This window comes from Telmatherina bonti (genome assembly GCF_933228915.1).
Source record: "Telmatherina bonti genome assembly, chromosome: 20".
Classification (NCBI taxonomy): domain Eukaryota; kingdom Metazoa; phylum Chordata; class Actinopteri; order Atheriniformes; family Telmatherinidae; genus Telmatherina; species Telmatherina bonti.
In genome coordinates, this window is record NC_136618.1 from 17,789,303 (window position 1) to 17,796,257 (window position 6,955).

Sequence of the window (6,955 nt, forward strand, 5' to 3'; positions counted from 1 at the left end):
TTAGGACCCAGTACAAGATTTTATTGATTGTTTTCAAAGCCTTAAATGGTTTGGCTCCCTCCTATCTGGCAGAGTTGTTGCATCAACATGCTCCAGCTAAGACTCTTAGGTCCTTTTCTCAACTTTTACTTAAGGTCCCATTGGCCAGATTAAAATCCAGGGGCGATAGAGCCTTTTCTGTTGTTGCTCCTAAGTTATGGAATAGCCTTCCCCTTCACATCAGAGCGGCTCAATCTGTCTCCGATTATAAGTCTGTTCTTAAAACCCACTTCTTTGCGCTGGCATTTGGTCATACCTGAGCTTTTTCTCGTATATTTTTTTTAACTTTTATTTTAGATTTTTATTTTGTGTCCAGATGTTATTTATCTTTTAATGTGCAGAGTTTAATTTTAATTTGTGGTGTGTTCTTTTATTGTTCAGCACCTTGGGCAGCTGCTGCTGCAGAAATGTGCTATATAACTAAATAAATTGAAGACTGGGCTTCCCTGCTTAGGCTGCTGCCAACGCAACACGACCCCGGATAAGCGGCAGAAAACGGACGAATGGTTTTAGCCAACAGCAAAAGCTGCCAATATTTTCCAAAATTGTTAAACTAAATTAATAGTTATATATTCCAAGTTTCATTGTAATGCTTTAGCTCAGCAAAAACAAAATGCATTCTAAAAACTGTCTGAAGACATCTCAGCTTCATGCATCTTCAACAATTTTAGAGCAATTATACTCTTGACTTAATCTTGTGTTTAGTAAAGGATGTTTCTCTATCTGAAGTTTCACAAAAATAAGTAAAAACAGTTATGTGCATGTGTCCAGTAAGTGCTGGCAACTTTTATTGAAACTGTTAAATGTCTCAATTCAATCCATCTGAAAACTGCACCAGGTGGAAGCCTCCATCCACCTACAACCAGATTAGATTTTCTGACTTTTAAAACATAGTGAAATGGCCATAAATGAATACAATGCTGCTCACCAAAGAGGTCCTGTATGAGCTTCTCCACATCTCAGATATGATAAATTACATGACATTTTAGTGATTGTAGTGATGCAGAGCACAGTGAGAACTCGGTGCACCACTGTGGCTCATCACAACACGGCCGCGGGGCTCCATCTGGTGGTGCATGTGCATTGAGTTTGTTGATTTTTATGCAGCGACTTGCAGACAAAGTAAGCTTTATTCTTCAGCTGTGTCCTTCTTGCTGGTTTCCTGCCCTTCAAATATGGGGTACTTGCTCTCCACTTCTGCCCAGGTCAATGTGCCGTTTGCCAGATCCCGAACGATCTCAGGCAGCTCGCTGACCTGAAGAAGCAGATAAAAAGTGACGGTGTTAAAACTGATATTAATAGTGTGTTGAACAGTAAGCCCAGTAATGAACACTGGTAGTTGTGTGAAGGTGTGAATATCAGAATTTACAAGAATCAAAAGCAAGATTAAGACTAAACTGAAATCTGACACATTACAAAATCATAAAAAGTCCATTAATCCTGAATTTAACTAAATAAAAATGCACTTTTCCAGATTTTACACTCAAAAACAGAACAGTGGCTCATGGGGTGGTGATGTGTAATGCACTGTCAATTTACAGGCCAATAAACCATTCAATGTGGAACCTCTCATAAGATGAAACATGTATATAACAGTCTTTTATTACTTCCTACTTATTTCATTATTTTAATACTCTTACTTCCAATAGCCTCTACTACAATGACAGAATGCTTTCTGGCACTCATGCATTTCAAAAGTATAAAATGAAACCGGAGTGAAAGAGAAATCTATGTCAGTGGGTACTGATACTGCACCTCGGCTCTGATTTGCCTCATGGAGTCCCGGTCCCTCAGTGTGGCCGTGTGAGGAGTCTTGTTAACCGTGTCAAAGTCGATGGTGATGCCAAACGCCACTCCAATCTCATCTGTCCTGGCGTAGCGCCTCCCAATAGATCCTGAGGAGTCATCCACCTTGTGAGACACGCCGTTTTTGGTCATCGCTTCAGCTAAAAAAAAAAAAAAGAAAGAGGAATAGTAAGTAACTATGCTGAAATATGAATTAAAGCAAAAAAGTAGAAACACATGCAAACTTACATAATTCCCTCACGAAGGGCATGAATTCTTGATTTTGGCTCAGAGGTAGGACGGAGCATTTGTATGGAGCTACTGTCGCTGGGAAGCTAAAAAACTGCAACCAAGACAAAACAAAAAATGTCAAGCAGCTCTCAGAACGCTTATTACAATAATACAGTTAAAAGTTAATACAAATAATAGTAAATATAAATGGATATGAAAGCTCTGATATTATATAAATACGGAAACAAATAACAAATGCTTTGTTTTGCACTTACCGTTCTTTGTTCGTCTCCTTCTCTGACTTGGAATGTGTGCTCAAAGATGGTGTACATGATCCTACCAATGCCAAAAGATGGTTCAATTACATTGGGAACAACTTCTTCCACTATGAGGGGGGGAAAAAAAAAAAGAAGTTAGAAAATAAGTCCAGTAAGACTAAAATAATCTGCATCCTGTCCCTCAGGGGTCCATCTCACCGTGCAGAGTCTTCTGGAACCGCTTTACAGTGACCATGTCCTTTGTGAGTTTAAATGTCTTGCCTTCTGTCGCGATAGTGAACTCCCTGTTGATGAGAAACACACATGCCACTTTGGAAATTGCAAAGTCACAAATGATTACCTGGTACTCCACATTTCCCAGTATGACTCACCCATTTTCAGCAAGCAGCTGCTCCTGCTCTGTGATGAAGCACTCGTCGCACACAGAAAGATATTCCATGGCGATCTTAGCATCCTTCTTGTATGCCTTCCCAATAGCTCCTTTGTTGGGCTCAAACTGGACGACATTTACAGTTTTGTGTGGATAAGTTAAGAAGAAACTATGATGACATCTTTGACATGCAGCGTTTTCTTTACAGAACTACATTCTGCTGTATTTGAAGGATATAGGTTCCTTAAGAGGCTTCTCGGCAACCAGCGGGACCTTTGTGGCACGTGCGTGACATTTCAGATCGTAACAAGACCGATCGGCACAGCCCACTATTTCAATCCAGCCCTGCAAGGGACAACCATCATCAGTAAGTAACAAGCTGATAAGCTGTAAAGCACGGATATATAACTCAGTCCCAAAAGGGCCGCAGTCCCACAGGTTTTTAACATACCCCTGCTTCAACAACATCTGACCCAAATTAAATGGAGCCAACAGCCAATGACGGTCTGCAGGGATCTGTTATAAACATGCAGGGCTGCTGTATAGAAATGCTGCAGCTGTACGTACGTAGGAGGTTTTGGCTTCGGCATCCCAGCAGTCACAGGCGTAATGAGCCATCTCGTTGTCCATGTGCTGTCGGAAACGTAGCTTGTCTTTGGCAACACCAACTTTAGTAAGGTAGAGGTAGATCCTCCCGACGAAATATCCCAGGACGGAGTTATTGATCACTCCCTGAATGGGACAGGAGATACTTCACTTTCTGTTCCAACAATTAATGCTAAAGCATTTTTTCTGGGATGGCTTACCTGCTCTACAGCTTCCCCAAGCTTCATGAGCTGTGCAGACTGCCCGCTGGTCTGGGCTTTGGAGGAGTACAACATGATGTCCAGGTCAGCTACACTGGAAAATTTAGGATGGACCTTCTCATTGGGGTCCACAAAGTGCTCAATCTCAGCCATGGTGAACTCCCTGCCAGAAGGAATGGAGAATACATATTTTAGTCTAATTTCTCAGATCACGTCTATTTAAAGCACAAGCGTAAAACAGTGGGTGAGCCAAAAGATTGCTCACCTAACCCTAATGAGTCCAGAGCGAGGAGAGATTTCATTCCTGAAAGAGTTTCCTATCTGAGCAGCAGCGAATGGTAATTTTCCCTGGTTGAACTCCAGCAGACGTTTGAAGTTGAGGAAGATTCCCTGAGCAGTTTCAGGCCTCAAATAGCTGAAAGTTTAGATTAGTGATCAGTGATACAAATCAGAAAAGAGCAATAACAAATGAAACACTACAACAAAGTGTGTTATGTTTATACCCTGGCATATTTCCCCCGGGTCCAATGGATGTCTGAAACATCAGGTTGAAGGAGATGGGAGGCGTGAGCTCGTTTCCTGTGGTGGGTGACTTGACGTTGTACTTCACAAAAAGGTCGGTCAGCTCTTGTTGGGTGTAGTTGTCCAACTAAAAATCATTCAAAAATATATAATTCAACAAACATTGCAGGGATATTACCCTCTAACAACATCATTGTAATACCACACAAGCTTGAAACTTCAAACACAATCCCTGTAACCAAGATTAAATCAGATTTAATCTTAACTACAGGGATTGTGTTTGAAGTTTCAAGGTTGTGTTGCATTACAATGATAAACTAACCTGAGTGACTACATTCTCCATCTCAGTCTTCTTCTCTGCTGTGCACTTCTTATCAGACATTAGCTTCTGGAGATGAGCTGCAGGGCAAAGAAATTATTAAGACAATTCAAAACAACTGTAATCGTAATAATAATGCCAAAAGTTTAATATAAGACAGTGACTTAAAACAAATACAACTAATGGTAAAAAAAAAAAAAAAAAGCAAGAATGCCCCATATATGTCATATACACTAAATGACTTGATATATTTTAGTCCCTGAACAACATTTTTATGCTTCTTTAACATCTAGGTATATTGTTATCAAAGTCTAAGTACTAACACATTGTCCCAGATCACCCCAGGGTTTTGGCAAAGTTCCCATCTGAGACTCTTGCTGCTGTATTGCTGTGAAAGCCCTGTGTGATTTCTGCAGGTCCAACCACTTCTATTCTGCCTCCGGCACAACAGTGATACTTAGACACAAGCCAGTCAGTTCGACATTGGACAGTGTCCAATCCTGCTGTGTGCAGAGTCCCATGAACACTGCAGACTTCAAACTTACAAAAAGCTCTGCTGTGTGTTTTTAGACACACGCTAGTTGCAATGAGAAGAGCGCTTACCTTTGAGAAGATGATCAGCCCTGAAGCATTCGCCATTTTTGACATCTTTCACCATGTAGTCTGCAAATTTTTCTACATGTCCTGAAGTCCTGGAGGAGTCAATAATGCAACAAATGAAAAATCAAGACAACAAAAGGGAAAGAAATAAGCTAATATTGATGCTATTTGACAAATGTATCTGCAACCGGGCTATGGAGCGCTGCTATAGTTGCAGCTTCCATGCATAAAATCGCAGAAGTCAATGTGCGCCAGTTAAAAAAAACCCACAGTTCAGCACTTAGGAGCTGACTCCAGGAACCACAAGGCGCCTTCTTGAATGAAACCATCAATTAAATAAGCAAAATCAAAAGAAAAATGAAATAATGATGCAAACTATTTCAGAGCAGCATGCAATTAACCTGATCAATAACAGTGCACCTACTTAAGGACGGGTTCCGGGGTTAGCATGGTGCAGTCAATCTCCAGGATCTGCTCCTCCTGGATGAAGTGTTGCCTCCAGGCCTGCAGGATGTTGTTCTTCAGGGCACAGCCCACAGGGCCGAAGTCATACAGGCCGCTCACACCTGCAGAGCATGACTGCATGGTAATGAAATTCTTTAAGACAACACTGGGTGTTGGCTAAAGCACCAACACAAGTCTTCATTTACTCAGATAGCTAAGCAAAATGCTACCTCCATAAATGGCAAAGGCCTGGTCATAGAAGAATCTCCTCTTGAGGGTGTCCTCCATCTTGCTTCTGTCAACAATGTCATCTTTAGGTTGTAATGCCAATTCCTGCAATATTTTTTAAAACTCATATCACATCATTTTATATACAATTTTTACATTTTCACAGGCAATGCAAGGGGTTTACATCCCCAAAGGTCCACTTACTAGCTTTCTTTTCACAGAGATGGTTCAGACATGAGTATTTTGCCTATGTTTGGAACTTCTCTGACATGATTTAAGGTGGTCTTACGTAACTCCTGTGTCTGCAGACTGTGCAATATGGTGAACAACTTGAAGGTTGACAACAGTACTTTGACTATATTATTAGTGCATGCAGTTTTTCAGCATGGTAGATTAAAAACACACTTTTAAATAAATAACATTCACATAAATATTTGAAGCACAGTCAGTTGTATGAATGCCATGTTGTGCTTCTAATGGCTTGACAGAGAATCTGTAAGCATGGGGATTGACAGAGCAGACCAAATTCATCATAAACATTAAAACAAAAACACATTGAACTTGACTGGCTTACCTTTGTTTCCAGAGCTTTTTTTCTTGCTTTTAGTTCAGCCACAGCTTTTGTCACATCCACATCTGGAGCTCCTTCCTGTTTCATTTGGCGAACCAGGTCCCCCTAAACCAGAGACGTGGTTTCAGACTTTCAACTAGAAAACCACTGAGCGAGCTACAAGTTCAAATAAGCTCAAGTCAATTATTTTGTGTTGTTTTGCTGGCAGCACAGACTTGGATTTCCTTCCCAAACCCCACCCTTCTCCTACATGTTTGCAACAGCAGCAGCAGCTCTGAAACGTGGCAGAGGACGTATAAATGACTGTCAGCTAGCGGCTAGCTAGCAATTAGCGCCTGTTCCCATTCATTATCAGGTTGTTAGCACCGGTAAAGTTAGCATGTTAGCTTGGTCAAAAATCTTACTTAATGTTACCAAGACAAGTACACAAACAAAATATTCAATAATTAAGTAAAGCCACGCAGTCTTTAGCCTTAAGGAAATATTAAGAAGTCTATGCAACCTGTTCTTTGACAGCTAGCCTTAAAGGGGCGAGAATCTCCTCAATGTTGCCGTCCATGGTTTGCCCTTCCGCCAGCTGCAGCCACAAGCTCTTCTTCTTCTTCTTACACAAGCAGACTGAGGTGGAAAAAGGCCTGATTCTGGGCAGATAGCGAAATGAATGCTGAAACAGGCGGACCGTGGACACCGACCAGAAGTGTGAAATCTCAGTGCTGGTCCTCAGCAGTGCTGATGCTGCGCTGCGGAAAAGCATGGACCGCC

At 41.3% G+C, this 6,955-nt stretch overlaps 1 protein-coding gene across 1 annotated transcript; it reads right to left on the reverse strand.

Moving 5' to 3' along the window:
* Positions 1-810: 810 nt before the first annotated feature.
* On the reverse strand, positions 811-6,955 carry gars1 (glycyl-tRNA synthetase 1). Its single transcript, XM_079259942.1, has 17 exons — positions 6,696-6,955; positions 6,197-6,298; positions 5,625-5,727; positions 5,375-5,516; positions 4,954-5,042; positions 4,354-4,430; positions 4,013-4,158; positions 3,775-3,924; positions 3,510-3,672; positions 3,271-3,435; positions 2,918-3,048; positions 2,705-2,872; positions 2,532-2,617; positions 2,331-2,440; positions 2,074-2,167; positions 1,795-1,985; positions 811-1,294 (listed from the first exon to the last, which is right to left on the reverse strand). Exons 1-17 carry the CDS (start codon positions 6,945-6,947, stop codon positions 1,169-1,171), a joined length of 2,295 nt encoding a protein of 764 aa, XP_079116068.1. The 5' UTR covers positions 6,948-6,955; the 3' UTR covers positions 811-1,168.

Bases quoted from the DNA above. Each gene is read 5' to 3' on its own strand.
- gars1 (XM_079259942.1), bottom strand. From the start codon at position 6,947: ATGCTTTTCCGCAGCGCAGCATCAGCACTGCTGAGGACCAGCACTGAG. The intron at 6,299-6,695 runs GTTGCATAGACT...TCTCTGGTTTAG, and splicing joins GGCTAGCTGTCAAAGAACAG to GGGGACCTGGTTCGCCAAAT. The intron at 3,925-4,012 runs GTATAAACATAA...CTAAACTTTCAG, and splicing joins CCCGGGGGAAATATGCCAGG to CTATTTGAGGCCTGAAACTG.